General features: G+C 44.6%; 2 protein-coding genes and 2 pseudogenes across 22 annotated transcripts in view; all 4 read left to right on the top strand.

Annotated features, from left to right (window-relative positions):
• LOC115568600 (protocadherin gamma-C5-like) overlaps nucleotides 1–16694 on the top strand; it is a 281207-nt gene that overhangs the window by 127459 nt on the left and 137054 nt on the right. The window contains exon 1 of one of the 21 annotated variants that reach the window (XM_030396056.1): nucleotides 466–3117. The exons of the other annotated variants lie outside the window; for them this stretch is intronic. Within the exon in view, the coding sequence (XP_030251916.1) occupies nucleotides 679–3117 (2439 nt within the window). The 5' untranslated portion in view covers nucleotides 466–678. Of the gene's footprint in view, nucleotides 1–465; nucleotides 3118–16694 lie in introns of those variants that run through there. 21 annotated transcript variants of the gene reach the window in all.
• LOC115569289 (protocadherin gamma-A3-like) lies at nucleotides 3772–10350 on the top strand (annotated as a pseudogene).
• LOC115568621 (protocadherin gamma-A5 pseudogene) lies at nucleotides 10296–12917 on the top strand (annotated as a pseudogene).
• LOC115568619 (protocadherin gamma-A1-like) lies at nucleotides 13493–16103 on the top strand. The gene has a single exon (XM_030396118.1). It carries the CDS (start codon nucleotides 13644–13646, stop codon nucleotides 16086–16088), a length of 2445 nt encoding a protein of 814 aa, XP_030251978.1. The 5' UTR covers nucleotides 13493–13643; the 3' UTR covers nucleotides 16089–16103.

A 16694-nucleotide genomic window follows, 5' to 3' on the forward strand; every position in this document is an offset into this window, starting at 1 on the left:
GTCAGTGCTTGCAGCACACAGTTTATGTAGTTGTGATGCTGCGTTTGATTCAATACAATTATTTTTTCTTCTGATTTTCCACAACTTTTCCTCCGCTCCTTCTGTGTTTTCGCAGCGCTCATAATGCTGCCTCCTCTTTCAGTACCACAGACAGCGACACTCCTATTCTTTCTCATTACAGCCAACTTGATCCCTTTTGAAGTAATCTGTTCTTCCAAACAGTAAAAGATGAAATGGGTTTTTACTGCAGTTTGTGTATTGCGTTTATGGTCCAACTAAATCCTAAATTTCAACATAAAACACTTCGCCAATATAGTATTTGTAAATAATTGAGAACTACCTGCAAACAGCCGATACCTGCTGAGTCTCTGAGTCTCAGTGTAATGAGTTCAAGTTTTGGACTCTAAGGGACGCTGTTGGTCAGCAAAACAATTTCATCAGTAACACCCAGCCTTTTCCTCCTCCCTCACCACCACAGTTTAGCATTACAGCAGAGATACTGTCCTTCGTGTGAGAAGAGGGAGCGAAGAGGCGATTCTTTACACGTTTGTCTTTGGAATATACCAGGAACACGTTGTTATCTACAAGCAGTGCAATATATTCGAGCAGGACTAAGAGCTCATATTTGTTTTCTTAGAGTGAGGACGCATCTTTCATCCAAGAGCTATTTTTTCTGCCATGGCAGCTCGAGGCCAGTCCTACGCCAGAAGTGTAAGATGGCGATTCCCTTCTATATTACGTTGTCAAGTGGGATTTCTCATTTTGCTGTCATGTCTTGGCGATAGAGTGGCGGGACAGATTCGTTATTCTATTCCGGAGGAGATGAAAAAAGGCTCCGTTATTGGCAATGTGGCACAAGACCTCGGTCTGGATCTGAGGAGGCTCCGCTCTGGCCGGGCCCGCATCGTTAGTGGGGAGAACAACCAGTACACCGAGCTGAAGACAGACAAAGGGATTCTGGTCGTCAATGAGAGAATAGACCGAGAGCAGCTGTGCGGAGAAGTGACGCCGTGCAGCCTCAGCTTCGAAATCATTTTAGAAAACCCAATCGAGCTTCATCGAGTCACTGTCGAAATTTTAGACATAAACGACAACACCCCTTTCTTTCCAAATAAAGACATACAGTTTGAAATGAGCGAATCTGCGACGATCGGAGCCAAATTTCCCGTCGAAAGCGCAGTTGATCCTGACGTTGGACTGAACGCATTACAGAATTACATTCTGTCTCCGAATAATTATTTCGTTCTGAAACAACATGCGAATCCAGACGGCAGTAAATACGCTGAGTTGGTGCTTCAGAAGCCATTAGACAGAGAGGAACACCCCCGTGTCCTTCTGAAATTAATAGCTGTCGACGGTGGAAACCCACAGAGATCAGGTACGGTGGATATAAATGTGTTTGTTCTAGATGTAAACGATAATGCCCCTGTATTTAACCAGTCAGTTTATCGGGCCACCGTCGTTGAAAATGCTCCGAAAGGAACTTACATTACGACAGTTAACGCAACTGATTTAGACATAGGCAGTAACGGGGAAATAATATTCAGTTTCTCAAAAATAAGAGGCAACACAGTGGATATGTTTAGTATCGATGAAAACACAGGTGTCATATCAGTAGCTGGACTTATAGACTTTGAAAAAGAGAAAAAATACGAGCTTAGGTTAGAGGCAAGGGATCGAGGAGGTTTGATTGGGACCAGTAAAGTTGTAATTGATGTTAGTGACGTCAATGACAATGCTCCAGTGATTAATATCATGTCATTTTCTAATACTGTATCGGAGGATGCCGCTCTCGGCACGACAATAGCTGTAATCAATGTCAAAGACGCTGATTCAGAGAAAAACGGACAGATAAAATGTACAATAGACAAAACGCTTCCATTTAAAATCCAGTCATCATTAACGAACTACTATAATTTAGTGGCGGATGAACATTTTGATAGAGAGACGACTTCTGAATACGAGATTACAATCACTGCAACAGACTCAGGCTCTCCTCCTCTTTCTAGCTCCGTCACATTGCATCTTAGAGTCTCTGACGTCAACGATAACGTTCCATCGTTCGACAGAAACGCATATTCTGCTCACGTCACAGAGAATAATTCACCTGGAATGTCCATCACCTCTGTTAGCGCGCGAGACTCTGACTGGAATCAAAACGCGAGAATCTCATATTTCCTGGAGGACACGCAGATCAGCGGTAATCCAGTGTCTAATTATGTGTCGATAAACTCTGAAACTGGGGTTTTACATGCGGTGCGTTCATTTGATTATGAACAAATCAAACAGCTGCAGCTCGTTGTCAAAGCGCAGGATGGAGGCTCTCCTCCACTCAGCAGTAATGTGAGTGTGAAAATAATGATCCAGGACCAGAACGACAACCCTCCTCAGGTTTTGTACCCGGTCCAGACTGGTGGCTCTCTGGTGGCCGAAATGGTGCCTCGTTCAGCAGATGTGGGCTATCTGGTGACTAAAGTGGTGGCTGTTGATGTGGACTCTGGACAGAATGCCTGGCTCTCCTATAAACTGCAGAAAGCCACAGACAGGGCGCTGTTTGAAGTGGGCTTACAGAATGGAGAAATCCGAACTATCCGCCAGGTGACTGATAAAGATGCTGTGAAACAGAGACTGACTGTTATAGTGGAGGACAACGGGCAGCCCTCTCGTTCAGCTACAGTCATTGTTAACGTGGCGGTGGCGGACAGCTTCCCGGAAGTGCTGTCGGAGTTCACTGACTTTCCTCACGACAAGGAGTACAATGACAACCTGACTTTTTACTTAGTGCTGGCTTTGGCTGTAGTGTCCTTCCTGTTCATCACGTGTTTAGTGGTTATTATATCAGTGAAAATCTACAGATGGAGACAGTCTCGCGTCCTGTATCACTCCAGTCTCCCTGTGATTCCATATTATCCTCCACGTTACTCAGACACTTTGGGGACAGGGACTCTCCCACACGTGTACAACTACGAGGTGTGCAGGACGACTGACTCCAGAAGGAGTGACATTAAATATATGCAGCCGATGAGTCAAAGTTTAGTGAGTGTGGAAGGAGCTGGGACTGATGCGCCGCAAGTGGAAAAGCAAATGACAGGCACCTGTTCTCAAATGTCAACTTTGGTGAGTGACTTATTAAAACTTTAAAACTTTCCTCCTCATTTCCTTGATGTTTTTCTTGTGTCATTTAGTTTATTTAGGGTGAAATTCAGGAGCACTGCTGTTAGTACTGCTTGTTTGTGTCACTCTCCATGGTCCTGGAGTGGTCATAAATTCCCTTATTGGATCACCAATCTTGCAAGTTCTTTCACAGCAAGGTTTTCGATCGTGATTGTATTGATTTTCTTGATATCTATTGCAGCAATCGACAACTGTATTTTCTTCTCATTTGTAGCTGTTAGAATGTACTATGATTAGTTTATTTAAAATTAAGATTTGCAGTTTGCAGTGTAGTCTAAGTCATCATCTATCTTTTACCATGCTATGTCAGTTGAGCTCTTAACATCATTAAGGTTTCATTAAATTTGAATTGGACGTGATTTCACTATGACCTGAGGCCTGGTCAGTCAGTCATTCATTCTGCTCTTTTTAAATCTTTATTTCATTTATTTCATTATGTTAGAACATAAACCCTTTTTGGGTTTTAAAAGAGACATTTAAACTCTTCCCATTACTGTGCAAATCACATACATTACCGTGGATGGGCTCTGAGCGCCGCTGTTGATACATCACTGACTAACTGTGTAAAGCAGCAGTGCAGTGTTCCACCCCTTTAATGCATTTCACTGTTTTCCTGCTGCGAAAGACGGTCTGGCCCTTCGACGTCTAACGTGTCGCGTTTGTCGTTGATTTTCTCAGCTAAAAACTCGTTTCCCTCTTCACTTTGTGGATTTACTGACATCGGTTTTTGATTGAAGGCGATCATTGCGTCTTTTCGTCTGGATTTATGATGGATTGTTTGTGGATTTCCGCTCGCAGAGGCCGTTGGCAAGCGCTGTTTGTCATTCTTTGTCTCCTCAAGCTGAGCTCAGTGAGCGGACAGGCTCGGTACTCCGTACCGGAGGAGCAGGCGGAGGGATCTTTCGTCGGAAACATTGGTAGAGATTTGGGTTTGGATGTGGCGAGGCTCATTTCAGGTAAAGCTCGTATTATTACCAAAGGAAGCCGACAGTACGTTGATTTAAACCGAGACAAAGGCACTCTTGTTATTAAAGAGCGGATCGACCGAGAAGAGCTGTGTGGGAAGACGACGCCCTGTAGCTTCAGTTTCGAGGTCATTCTGGAAAATCCGATCCAGCTTTACCGTGTAACAGTGGAGGTCATAGACATCAACGATAACAGTCCGTTGTTCCCAAAGGATGAGATCAGTTTGAAAATTGTCGAAAGTGTTGCACCAGGTGCTCGTTTCTCACTAGAGAGTGCAGACGACCCTGATGTTGGTGTTAATGATATTCAGAAATACACACTTAAACCATCAGATCATTTTAAATTGGAGGTACAGAGTCAGCCTGATGAAGGAACATTCATCGAAATGGTTTTACAAAACCCGTTAGACAGAGAGAAAGAGGAGACTCACACGCTGGTGCTGCTCGCTTCAGATGGAGGGGAGCCACACAGATCAGGGACGGTGCGTATTCATATCACTGTGCTGGATGCTAACGATAATGCACCAGTGTGTAGCCAGCCTGTTTATAAAGCTGATGTGAAGGAGAACTCTGCTGTAGGATCAGTGGTCACTACTGTCAGTGCAAATGATGCAGATAAAGGAGTTAATGGTGAAGTGACTTATTCAATCGGTCATGTCGCCAAAGAGACAAAACAGCTGTTTGAAGTGAATGTTAACACTGGACAGATTAAAGTTGCAGGTAAATTGGATTATGAAAAGTCTAAAACGTATCAATTAAACGTTAAGGCTAGTGACCATGGAGGCCACACAGATACATGCAAGGTCAATATTCAGATGATTGATGAGAATGACAACGTCCCTACAATTCAGCTCATGTCATTTTCTAACTCTATATCCGAGGATTCTCCTCCAGGTACAACTATAGCTGTTGTTAACGTAGATGATGAAGACTCTGATGGTAACGGTGTCGTCAAGTGCTCCATTAACTCTGACGTGCCTTTCAAAATCGAGTCTTCATTAACAGGATATTACACTATAGTAACAGAGGACTTCTTAGACAGAGAAAGTGTTCCTGAGTATAACATCACCATCACCGTCTCTGACCAAGGCTCTCCTCCTCTGTCGAGTCAGTAAAAACATCAACTGTTAAAGTGTCTGACGTGAATGACAGCCCGCCAAAGTTTGATCAGTCAGAATATAGTAAGACTGTACCAGAGAACAACTCTCCTGGATTTTCAGTGTTTACTGTCAGTGCTCGTGACGCAGACTGGGGCCAAAACGCTCGAGTTTCTTACTTTCTACAGGAGACACAGATTAACGGGGCTGCTGTGTCTTCATTAGTGTCAGTAAATTCAGAAAATGGCGTCATTCACGCAGTGAGGTCGTTTGATTATGAGCAAATCAAGTGGTTTGAGTTTAACGTGACTGCTCGCGATGCTGGATCCCCTCCTCTGAGCTCAGTGGCTACAGTCAGAATAATCATCCAGGACCAGAACGACAACCCTCCTCAGGTTCTGTACCCGGTCCAGACTGGCGGCTCTCTGGTGGCTGAAATGGTGCCTCGTTCAGCAGATGTGGGCTATCTGGTGACTAAAGTGGTGGCTGTTGATGTGGACTCTGGACAGAATGCCTGGCTCTCCTATAAACTGCAGAAAGCCACAGACAGGGCGCTGTTTGAAGTGGGCTTACAGAATGGAGAAATCCGAACTATCCGCCAGGTGACTGATAAAGATGCTGTGAAACAGAGACTGACTGTTATAGTGGAGGACAACGGGCAGCCCTCTCGTTCAGCTACAGTCATTGTTAACGTGGCGGTGGCGGACAGCTTCCCGGAAGTGCTGTCGGAGTTCACTGACTTTCCTCACGACAAGGAGTACAATGACAACCTGACTTTTTACTTAGTGCTGGCTTTGGCTGTAGTGTCCTTCCTGTTCATCACGTGTTTAGTGGTTATTATATCAGTGAAAATCTACAGATGGAGACAGTCTCGCGTCCTGTATCACTCCAGTCTCCCTGTGATTCCATATTATCCTCCACGTTACTCAGACACGTTGGGGACAGGGACTCTCCCACACGTGTACAACTACGAGGTGTGCAGGACGACTGACTCCAGAAGGAGTGACATTAAATATACGCAGCCGATGAGTCAAAGTTTAGTGAGTGTGGAAGGAGCTGAGACTGATGCACCGCTGGTGGAGAAGCAACTGACAGGCACCTGTTCTCAGATGTCAACTTTGGTGAGTGATATATTTAATCCTTCGTTCTCTGTTTGCTTCTTGTTCTGGTTATCATTTCTCCTGCAGTATTTGAAGTGACGTGCACGAGCACGACCCTCAGTGACGCCATATTGTCACTGACCATGGTGCTGAAACGGTCGATGGATTCATGTTATTTTACTTACGTTACGTCTTGTATTGAAAATAATGCCCTGCATTTCTAAATCAAAACGCGTCCATTACTCGGACAAACGATACAATGTCGCAATTGAAATACAATCACACTGACCGCAGTGTGAACTTTATGTACGCTTTCCAGGGTGAAACAAAACTTATTTGACAACTGATGACAAAAGGACGAGAACACTTTCAACTCACTCTTTTTTTTCTCCATTTATTTGCTTTTTGATTCTTTCAAATATGTTTTTTTTAAATTAAACACTTATCTTTTGATACATTCAAATTATTTCTGTACAATAAACTACTTCTGAATTGTTTTTTTAAATATAGGAATGAAAGGCATTCATGAAGTTTGAATATAACATGTAAACTGATCTCCACACTGTGCACATCACATACATTACCGTGGATGGGCTCTGAGCGCCGCTGTTGATACATCACTGACTAACTGTAAAGCAGCAGTGCAGTGTTCCACCCCTTCAATGCATTTCACTGTTTTCCTGCTGAGAAAGAAGACGGTCTTCGACGTCTAACGTGTCGCGTTTGTCGTTGATTTTCTCAGCTGAAAAGTCGTTTCCCTTTTCACTTTGTGGATTTAATGACATCGGTTATTGATTGAAAGCGATCACTGTGTCTTTTCGTCTGGATTTATGATGGATTGTTTGTGGATTTCCGCTCGCAGAGGCCGATGGCAAAGCAGCTGTTTGTCATTCTTTGTCTCCTCAAGCTGAGCTCAGTAGCGGACAGGCTCGGTACTCCGTACCGGAGGAGCAGGCGGAGGGATCTTTCGTCGGAAACATTGGTAGAGATCTGGGTTTGGATGTGGCGAGGCTCATTCAGGTAAAGCTCGTATTATTACCAAAGGAAGCCGACAGTACGTTGATTTAAACCGAGACAAAGGCACTCTTGTTATCAAAGAGCGGATCGACCGAGAAGAGCTGTGTGGGAAGACGACGCCCTGTAGCTTCAGCTTCGAGGTCATTTTGGAAAATCCGATCCAGCTTTACCGTGTAACAGTGGAAGTCATAGACATCAACGATAACAGTCCGTCGTTCCCAAAGGAGGAAATACATTTGAGTAATATGTTGAAAGCTGCCTGCAGCAGGGACTCGTTTCTCCTTAGGGAAGTGCTGAGGACCCTGATGTTGGTGTTAATGATATTCAGAAAATACACACTTAAAACCATTCGATCATTTCAAATTGGAAGTACAGAGTCAGCCTGATGGAGAAAAAATCATTGAAATGGTTTTACAAAACCCGTTAGACAGAGAGAAAGAGGAGACTCACACGCTGGTGCTGCTCGCTTCAGATGGAGGGGAGCCACACAGATCAGGGACGGTGCGTATTCATATCACTGTGCTGGATGCTAACGATAATGCACCAGTGTGTAGCCAGCCTGTTTATAAAGCTGATGTGAAGGAGAACTCTGCTGTAGGATCAGTGGTCACTACTGTCAGTGCAAATGATGCAGATAAAGGAGTTAATGGTGAAGTGACTTATTCAATCGGTCATGTCGCCAAAGAGACAAAACAGCTGTTTGAAGTGAATGTTAACACTGGACAGATTAAAGTTGCAGGTAGACTGGATTATGAAAGTCTAAGACCTATCAATTGAAATGTTCAGGCTAGTGACCATGGCGGATATACAGATAAGTGCAAAGTCATTATTCAAATAATTGATGAGAATGACAACGTCCCTACAATTCAGCTCATGTCATTTTCAAACTCGATCTCCGAGGATTCTCCTCCAGGTACAACTATAGCTGTTGTTAACGTTGATGATGAAGACTCTGATGGTAACGGTGTCGTCAAGTGCTCCATTAACTCTGACGTGCCTTTCAAAATCGAGTCTTCATTAACAGGATATTACACTATAGTAACAGAGGACTTCTTAGACAGAGAAAGTGTTCCTGAGTATAACATCACCATCACCGTCTCTGACCAAGGCTCTCCTCCTCTGTCGAGCAGTAAAAACATCAATGTTAAAGTTTCTGACGTGAATGACAGCCCGCCAAAATTTGATCAGTCAGAATATAGTAAGACTGTACCAGAGAACAACTCTCCTGGATTTTCAGTGTTTACTGTCAGTGCTCGTGACGCAGACTGGGGCCAAAACGCTCGAGTTTCTTACTTTCTACAGGAGAAACAGATTAATGGGGCTGCTGTGTCTTCATTAGTGTCAGTAAATTCAGAAAATGGCGTCATTCACGCAGTGAGGTCGTTTGATTATGAGCAAATCAAGTGGTTTGAGTTTAACGTGACTGCTCGCGATGCTGGATCCCCTCCTCTGAGCTCAGTGGCCTACAGTCAGAGTAATCATCCAGGACCAGAACGATAACCCTCCTCAGGTTCTGTACCCGGTCCAGACTGGTGGCTCTCTGGTGGCTGAAATGGTGCCTCGTTCAGCAGATGTGGGCTATCTGGTGACTAAAGTGGTGGCTGTTGATGTGGACTCTGGACAGAATGCCTGGCTCTCCTATAAACTGCAGAAAGCCACAGACAGGGCGCTGTTTGAAGTGGGCTTACAGAATGGAGAAATCCGAACTATCCGCCAGGTGACTGATAAAGATGCTGTGAAACAGAGACTGACTGTTATAGTGGAGGACAACGGGCAGCCCTCTCGTTCAGCTACAATCATTGTTAACGTGGCGGTGGCGGACAGCTTCCCGGAAGTGCTGTCGGAGTTCACTGACTTTCCTCATCGACAAGGAGTACAATGACAACCTGACTTTTTACTTAGTGCTGGCTTTGGCTGTAGTGTCCTTCCTGTTCATCACGTGTTTAGTGGTTATTATATCAGTGAAAATCTACAGATGGAGACAGTCTCGCGTCCTGTATCACTCCAGTCTCCCTGTGATTCCATATTATCCTCCACGTTACTCAGACACTTTGGGGACAGGGACTCTCCCACACGTGTACAACTACGAGGTGTGCAGGACGACTGACTCCAGAAGGAGTGACTGTAAGTTCGGCGGAGCTGGTAGTCAGAACGTGTTGATAATGGACCCCAGTTCTACAGGGACGATGCAGCGGATGCAGAGTGAGAAGAGCATCCTGGATGAACCAGACTCTCCTCTAGAGGTGGGTTATGTTGTCCTTCACCCCCCCTTAACAAACCTACAATGTTTTTTGTATAGTGTATTTTCTAGATTTTAGATATTACTTGGTTTTGTGGTTTGTCTCACTGCCTTCTCAGAGGGCATGTTCAGCACCATGAGTGGTGGACAGCTCCTCTTTGAGTTGAGTCATTCAACTGAAGTTTGAAAAAGTTATTAAGGGAGAATGAACATTTTTCCTGAACAACTCTGATGTTTTTAACTGTTACCTACTTGAGATGCTGTCTGCACTTGATGAGCTGTTTGTGTCTTTTGTAATTAGAAAAAATGCTTGAACTTTGTGTTGTCCTTCAAAGCTTTTTTTCTTGGAGAAAGAAAGCAAATCTAATAGTACAATGAAAGAGGGTTTCAGTGTGCTATCAGCAACATCGTGTCATTGCAGCATTTTGCTCTTCCTCGTGATCTCTTCTCTTCATTTAAACGCATGTATCAGCTGCTTCTTGCATATCTGTATAGCATAATTAACACAGCCCACATGCACACATTGAAGCAAACATAAATGCACACGTTAGCCACACACTCTTTGCTCCTATTCAAATGTTATAGTTTCCCCTTTTTCTGTACTCACTGCACATGTCATTTTATCATTGGACTCTAAGGGCCGCTGTTGGTCTTTAAAGCACATTTAGAGCCTTTGAAATGCAGCTACTCCTCCTGTGTTTCTCTTAGTGTCTCGTGGAGAGCAGCTCATTCGGTCTTCATTTGGATTATCAGACTAATGCAGTCGTTTCCACACCGTGGATTATAAAGACATCAACAGAAGGACGATAGGGGAAAACAGGACGGATTTTTGTGTGATACCTTCGCGTGGAGTTGGGTGGATTGCTTCGGGAATATGCCTTTTATCAGCAGTGAACCGACGGTTACATGGCAAGTACGGGCCTTCATCCTTGTTTTTCTCATAGACGCGGCAGTCTGTCAAATCCGCTACTCCGTCCCAGAGGAGATGAGAAAGGGCTCCTTTGTGGGAAATGTTGCTGAAGATTTAGGTATCGACGCTAAAAGGCTGAAATCAGGCGGTGCTCGGATTGTTAGCGGGGACAGCAGCGAGTACATCCGGCTGGATGCAGACAAAGGGATTCTTGTGGTGGGCGAAAGGATAGATAGAGAGCAGCTCTGCGGGCAGACATCGCCCTGTAGCTTAAATTTTGAAATGATAATGATGAATCCAATGCAGCTGCACAGCGTTGTGGTGGAAGTGTTGGATGTAAATGATAACGCGCCCGTGTTTCCTGAGAAAGAAGTGCATGTAGAAATACTAGAATCGGCTCTTATAGGGACCGAAATATTACAAGAGAGCGCCACCGATCCTGACGTAGGCATCAACGCTTTACAGGGCTACACGTTACACCCCACAACGCACTTCAATATTAAGGTCCTGTCCAGCCCAAATGGTCATAAATATGCACAGCTGTATCTTTCTAGTGCCTTAGACCGCGAGAAAGAAGAAACGCTGCTCCTCACGCTTACTGCTGTGGACGGCGGTGAACCACAGAAATCAGGGACACTAAAAATACGTGTAACTGTGCTCGATACAAATGACAACGCTCCGGTCTTTACGCAGTCAAATATCAAGGCGTCTGTCAAAGAAAATGTTCCAAAGGGAACTTTAGTGGTGCGCTTGAGCGCTACGGATGCAGATGATGGGATGTATGGCCGCGTCACATACCACTTTAATCGCATGTCTAGTAATGTTGCAGAGCTCTTTCATCTGGATGAAAACAGCGGCGATTTAACGGTGAACGGCATGATTGATTATGAAGAGAATAAAGTATTTGAGATCAGCGTGCAGGCAAAGGATCAAGGTGGACAAAGCACATCCACAAAAGTCATAGTTGAGGTGATGGATGTTAATGACAATGCACCTGTAATAACGATGACCTCGTTTTCCACTTCCATCGCTGAGGATTCTCCCATTGGAACCACTGTGGCCATCATAAACGTTAAAGATGTAGATTCAGGCAAAAATGGGAAAGTAGACTGCTCAGTTAATGGCAACATCCCGTTTGCAATCCACTCATCTCTGAAGAATTATTACACTCTAGTGACAAACGGTGTCCTTGACAGGGAGCGTAATCCTGTTTACAATATCACTTTCGCCGCTGTGGATGAAGGCAGCCCGGCACTCTCGACTAACAAGACAATAACACTCCGAGTATCCGACGTTAATGATAACGTTCCAGTATTTGAACGGAGTTATTACGAAGCTAATATCATGGAGAATAACTCGCCAGGGTTATCTGTATTTTCTGTGAAAGCGCACGACTCTGACTCGGGCCAGAACGCACGTGTGTCTTACCTGCTTATTGATACTGAGTTGAATGGTAACCCCATATCCACCTATATATCTGTTAACGCAGAGAGTGGAGCTATACAAGCAGTTCGATCATTTGACTTTGAGCAAATCAAGAGTCTAAATATTTTTGTAAGAGGACAGGATGGGGGCTCCCCGCCTTTAAGCAGTAATGCCACAGTTAAATTAAATATTCAAGACCAGAACGACAACCCTCCTCAGGTTCTGTACCCGGTCCAGACCGGTGGCTCTCTGGTGGCTGAAATGGTGCCTCGTTCAGCAGATGTGGGCTATCTGGTGACTAAAGTGGTGGCTGTTGATGTGGACTCTGGACAGAATGCCTGGCTCTCCTATAAACTGCAGAAAGCCACAGACAGGGCGCTGTTTGAAGTGGGCTTACAGAATGGAGAAATCCGGAACTATCCGCCAGGTGACTGATAAAGATGCTGTGAAACAGAGACTGACTGTTATAGTGGAGGACAACGGGCAGCCCTCTCGTTCAGCTACAGTCATTGTTAACGTGGCGGTGGCGGACAGCTTCCCGGAAGTGCTGTCGGAGTTCACCTGACTTTCCTCACTGACAAGGAGTACAATGACAACCTGACTTTTTACTTAGTGCTGGCTTTGGCTGTAGTGTCCTTCCTGTTCATCACGTGTTTAGTGGTTATTATATCAGTGAAAATCTACAGATGGAGACAGTCTCGCGTCCTGTGTCACTCCAGTCTCCCTGTGATTCCATATTATCCTCCACGTTACTCAGACACTTTGGGGACAGGGACTCTCCCACACGTGTACAACTACGAGGTGTGCAGGACGACTGACTCCAGAAGGAGTGACTGTAAGTTCGGCGGAGCTGGTAGTCAGAACGTGTTGATAATGGACCCCAGTTCTACAGGGACGATGCAGCGGATGCAGCGTGAGAAGAGCATCCTGGACGAACCAGACTCTCCTCTAGAGGTGAGGCCTTTGACATACTGATCTTCACCTGTAACTGTGTTTGTGCTTTTTCAGAGGCATCACTAAACAGTGGGGGGTGTTTGGGCTCATACGTCAGTGGTAAACATTGAGGCATTTTCAGAACCACAGCTCATGGACAGCTCCACTGACTGGAGGTTAATTGTATTTCGTGAATTGCTGATTTATTCACTATGAGGCAAAAACTGTTTTAAACAGTGAAGACCTAATGTCCTCTCTTACCTGAATTCCTATAGATACCATTTTCCATATTTAATGCCTTATAGCACTTCATCCAATGTAATTTAATGCAGATCCGGAGAGACTGAAGCCTTTGTCCTGATTAAAGTTATGGTAATTAAAGATAGAACACAAACTTGTGAACGAATCAAACACATTGCTGGTTTTCTGGTTATGTGAACGGATTGCAGTCTTGGCGATTTGATCTACAATTCTAGCTCTTCGACGCCTAAAGGGCTTGGCAAAAATGTTTTTCCTTTTCTGCTTGTGTTCATGATATTCATGCTTTCGACAGTAAGGGACGCTGTTGGTCAGTGAAACAAGTGATCAGAGTTGATTCAGTGGAGGCAGAGCCCTCATTTTTTTCCGTTCCGTCAGGAGAGAAGACAAACCGTGGGCTTCATAAAGCAGGGCTGCGATCACAATTTCATTCGGAGCGAGGACTTTCAAATCAGAGGATCGCTTGATGATACTGCCTTTGTTCTCTGGGGATTATAACCGTTTTCACCTTTCCCTTTTTTTGCAATGGCGTTTGAAAGATCTCCTCCTTTTTGCGTAAAATGGCGTTCGTACAGCAGGTCGGTATGGCCGTTTCTGCTGTTCCTTTGCTGTCTCGCTCACACCGTGTCCGGCCAGATCAGATACACAATTCCGGAGGAGCTGAAGAAGGGATCACTCATCGGTAATGTAGCTCAAGATCTTGGTTTGGATGTGCAAAGGCTTCGTTCTGGTCGGGCCCGTATCGTGACAAGACAAAGCGTCCAGTACACCGAGCTGAAGACAGACAAAGGCATTTTAGTCGTGAACGAGAGAATAGACCGAGAGCAGCTGTGCGGAGACGTAACACCCTGCAGCTTCAGCTTTGAGGTGATTTTAGAAAATCCTATGGAATTACACCGAGTGACAGTGGAGATACTAGACATAAATGACAATGCTCCGGTGTTCAGGAAGGATGAAATTAAATTTGAAATAAGCGAATCTGCCACACTGGGATCACGCTTTTTGTTACCCAGTGCCGAAGACGCAGATGTAGGCAGTAACGGCCTCCAGAAATACATTCTAACTACCAATGACATATTCGGTTTAAAACAACACTCGAGTCCAGATGGCCGAAAATATGCAGAGATGATCTTACAAAAGCCATTAGACAGAGAAAGTGAGCCGAGAATGTCACTGAAGCTCATCGCTGTTGACGGTGGGACTCCGCATAGATCTGGTACAGTAAATATAGATATTACAGTGCTGGATGCTAATGATAATCCTCCCATTTTTAACCAGACTCTCTACAGGGCTACTGTCTCTGAGAATGCATTAAAAAGCACCTATATTACCACAGTAAATGCCAGTGATGCGGACAGTGGATCAAACGGCCTGGTCACATACAGATTCTCAAACATGAGAGAGCAGCTGGCCGAAGTATTTGATTTAGACGAAATTACAGGAGTCATAACACTCACAGGGCAGGTAGATTATGAAAAAGATAAGAAACACGAGATTATGATTGAAGCAACGGACCAAGGTGGTCTGACAGACTCGAGTAAGGTGCTAATTGAGATTGTAGACGTCAACGATAATGCACCTGTCATAAATGTGATGTCATTCTCCAGCCCGGTGCCGGAGGATTCAGCCCCGGGTACCACAGTGGCAATAATTAATGTGATTGACGCAGACTCAGAGCAAAATGGCCAGATAATGTGTTCAACAGACAGCAGCCTACCGTTTAAAATTAAATCAACATTAACTAATTACTATGCGTTAGTAACAGACTCAGCTTTTGACAGAGAAGTTGTACCGGAATATAATATCACTGTTAGAGCAACTGACTCTGGATCGCCTCCCTTGTCAAGCACAACAATATTACGTCTGAGAATCTCTGACGTGAATGACAATGCTCCGGTATTTGAAAAAAGTAGCTACGTTTCTCACCTGCCAGAAAATAATTCCCCCGGAATATCCATATTTTCTGTCAAAGCACGGGACCATGACTGGAACCAGAACGCTAGAATATCGTACTTTCTCGAAGAAACACAGATCAATGGGAGTCCCACCTCCTCTTACGTCTCCATAAACAGTGAAACTGGAGCCATACATGCAGTGCGCTCGTTCGATTATGAACAAATTAAACAGCTGCAGCTCGTCGTCAAAGCGCAGGATGGAGGCTCTCCTCCACTCAGCAGTAATGTGAGTGTGAAAATAATGATCCAGGACCAGAACGACAACCCTCCTCAGGTTCTGTACCCGGTCCAGACTGGCGGCTCTCTGGTGGCTGAAATGGTGCCCCGTTCAGCAGATGTGGGCTATCTGGTGACTAAAGTGGTGGCTGTTGATGTGGACTCTGGACAGAATGCCTGGCTCTCCTATAAACTGCAGAAAGCCACAGACAGGGCGCTGTTTGAAGTGGGCTTACAGAATGGAGAAATCCGAACTATCCGCCAGGTGACTGATAAAGATGCTGTGAAACAGAGACTGACTGTTATAGTGGAGGACAACGGGCAGCCCTCTCGTTCAGCTACAGTCATTGTTAACGTGGCGGTGGCGGACAGCTTCCCGGAAGTGCTGTCGGAGTTCACCGACTTTCCTCACGACAAGGAGTACAATGACAACCTGACTTTTTACTTAGTGCTGGCTTTGGCTGTAGTGTCCTTCCTGTTCATCACGTGTTTAGTGGTTATTATATCAGTGAAAATCTACAGATGGAGACAGTCTCGCGTACTGTATCACTCCAGTCTCCCTGTGATTCCATATTATCCTCCACGTTACTCAGACACTTTGGGGACAGGGACTCTCCCACACGTGTACAACTACGAGGTGTGCAGGACGACTGACTCCAGAAGGAGTGACTGTAAGTTCGGCGGAGCTGGTAGTCAGAACGTGTTGATAATGGACCCCAGTTCTACAGGGACGATGCAGCGGATGCAGAGTGAGAAGAGCATCCTGGACGAACCAGACTCTCCTCTAGAGGTCAGTTAAATAATGTGGCTTCGTGTCGATGCCATTATTTCTCCTACTCACGTTGATATTGAACCTCTGCGCGCTATACCTTCATTTCAGCACCATGGACAGCATCTCACTTTGTATCACTTTCTTCTTTAATCACATTCACATCTTTAAAATTGCAAAGTTACCTAAACTCTCAAACAGTGATATGCTGTCAGGTTATCTCACACATGCACATTACTTTACTCAGTTACATTGTATGATAAGGCCAACAAATAATAAGCTTTTTCTTCGCAGCATTATAAATATGCCAAGTACTGGCAATCAAAAATGGCATTTTTATTGCCTCTCCTTTTATATGTGTGTTCTATATGATGCATTCACTTCCTCTTGTAGTTACTGTTCCTCTTTAACATTTATATTTACTGCATTTTAACTATAGGTATAATTCAACCATTAAATGATAAACTGCAGTGCTTAGCTTTTTTACTCCATGAGACTGGTTTGGTCACACAGCCATATTACTGACTCTCTGATCTCGGTTTGAGTTGGAGTGTGTATTTATATGTTAAATCCTGGATTTGTTCATTTCGCCTATTAATTTTCTAATTATTGTATTCTTGGAGTAAATTGCACTGA

Source organism: Sparus aurata, chromosome 18 (assembly GCF_900880675.1).
Source record: "Sparus aurata chromosome 18, fSpaAur1.1, whole genome shotgun sequence".
NCBI lineage: Eukaryota > Metazoa > Chordata > Actinopteri > Spariformes > Sparidae > Sparus > Sparus aurata.

Excerpts from the sequence above, each read along its gene's own strand:
- LOC115568619 (XM_030396118.1), top strand. The coding sequence starts at position 13,644 with ATGGCGTTTGAAAGATCTCCTCCTTTTTGCGTAAAATGGCGTTCGTAC.